The sequence below is a fragment of the Penaeus monodon genome, chromosome 20 (assembly GCF_015228065.2).
Source record: "Penaeus monodon isolate SGIC_2016 chromosome 20, NSTDA_Pmon_1, whole genome shotgun sequence".
Taxonomy (NCBI): Eukaryota; Metazoa; Arthropoda; class Malacostraca; order Decapoda; family Penaeidae; genus Penaeus; species Penaeus monodon.
In genome coordinates, this window is record NC_051405.1 from 5,457,082 (window position 1) to 5,459,245 (window position 2,164).

Here is a 2,164-nt window from a genome sequence, read left to right on the forward strand (position 1 = left end):
GTATCACAGTAGCAGTGGTAATTCAAGCGCCAGAGGACCAAGAGGGTCTCTTAAGTAATGAGTGAGCTTGAGCCCTGATCGTGGACTGAGGTTAGGAGGGGCATCTGCATAGGGAAATGGTAACTCACTGCCAATATTGTTAATCAAAAATCAAGTTGGTGTTCTAGCCTTGTTAGGGAATTCATGCCATAAAATAGAATCACTGTAGCAACCCTCCACAATATCTCTATTAACTGGGTAAAAAAAGGTATGAACTTGCTTTCAAGAAAATGGATCACACTTTGACCAAATGTGAATATAACTAGCTATAGCTGATTAAAAACACTTCAGGTTTTAAATACAAATGTATAGCCTATATTATAAATTTTAGGGACATATCTTTTGAATCACTTTGCATAATATTCACCTACATGACAATACTCAATACCACCAGATTAATACTAAAAAGTAACTAGAACTTCAGGAAAAGGATATTCACCAACAACAATTTGAAACCATTATTTCCATATAAAACTTCTAAGGCAGACATTTCAGGGCTATAAATTTCAAGGTGTCAATTTGGAATCATCATGGCTAATAAAAACAGACAATAAACATCTATGAAGTTTATCATTTTAACATTGGTGACCAATATTTGGGCCAAAACTTGCTAGATAATTAAGTTGGAGTGGCTGATATGGCTTTTTTTTTCTCTTCTTTCTTACCACAAGTATTTTAGCCTATTATCAAAAAATCAATTTTACAAATAACTGCAAATATATATCCCTACTAGAGAGTGTCTTTAATGCTTGTGCTTCTTCTTGAGTTAATAATGTTTCAACTATATCATAAATATAATACATTATATAAAAAATCTACATGATTTACATACAAATCATACATATTACTTCATCCATTGGAGAAGAATAAAATATAGAAACAGTATATACATAACACAATTCCTTTCTAGAGTAATTTCACTTCAGATAATTTGTTAGAATACAAAAAAGTTTTGCAACTTCTTTTTCTTTTCTGTTTTTGGCAAATGTTTTGCCAAAAATATTTAATATCTCAAGAATGTTTGGTTCACTTTATCAATGGACTAAGTCAGTCTTCATTCAAACATAAAAACTATCAGCAGTTATTCACAACACAGAGTTGCCATAAATAAGAAAATGGGAAAGGGTTAAACTTTTTCATTTATTTGTATATTGCTTAGAGGACCACACTGAACTCTCAAGAGTTTTCATTCAATCAAAACCTCTAAAAATGTCTTTTACTTATGGTTTAAATACATAATCAATCTAAAATATAAATCATGTATGTCATGACTAAACAGGAAGTCAGTATCTCTTTAATCCCTGTGAGGTCTGCCAACACTAACTTGTGGCAAAACAAACTCTCCTTCTTTTGTTGGCTTTCTGAGGCAGATATTGGTGAGGAATTTAGCCATAAAAAGAAGAAGAATCAGGAAAAGTGTAGTAGCCATAGAGATAATATAATGGCTGAGTGATGTCCCAATTTCTAGCCAAGAACCTTCTGTCCGAATGAGGAAGAAGAAGTGCAGTGCCATGAAGTCTGACATCACGAGAAACACATAGAACAGGGCACGGGTTGGAACCTAGTATGGGAAAAAGAGAGAGATGTTGATGTATTCAAAATGCAGAGCAACTTGATTTTTTCTTTTTGTGTGTGTTTTTCCTTGACTATAAAAATAACTGTATGCATATTTGAGTAAAGAAGTCATAGTCATATTTAGTATTAATATTTTGCAAGACAGTGAAATGCATTTTATAAAAAATGCAAGCCATGAAAAATTGAAGATAATAATGAGCTTTCTGTAGCAAAGGTATATAAGTATGAAAAATCTATAAGAACAAAGACATTTAAAATGAAAGATTTTGCATCAGTAAACATATATTGATAAAACATGAAAAGTTTTCCTCACCTTAATTATAGTGCAAATAGCATGGAAGAAACATGTGACCAGGAGGAATGGGATGATGATCTTAAAGAGTAAGAGGCCCCCCATCACAAAGGGCGAAAACACTGTCACAAAACAGTATACAAAACTTGGGTCAAAGCTGTTGATACTGGCAAGATTTCCAGTACCGAAGAATGCTAGGATAATGAAAAAAAGCTGAAGTTATGAGTCAAGAAAATACACACAAAAAAACTGTTTCCA

General features: G+C 32.6%; 1 protein-coding gene across 1 annotated transcript; it reads right to left on the bottom strand.

The window, feature by feature from the left end:
• Positions 1-590: 590 nt before the first annotated feature.
• Positions 591-2,119, bottom strand: LOC119585604 (GPI ethanolamine phosphate transferase 1-like; the record flags this gene model as incomplete). Its single annotated transcript, XM_037934270.1, is given in 2 exon segments — positions 591-1,600; positions 1,928-2,119. Coding segments are annotated over 2 exon segments (351 nt in total). The 3' UTR covers positions 591-1,333.
• Between the last annotated feature and the right edge of the window lie 45 nt (positions 2,120-2,164).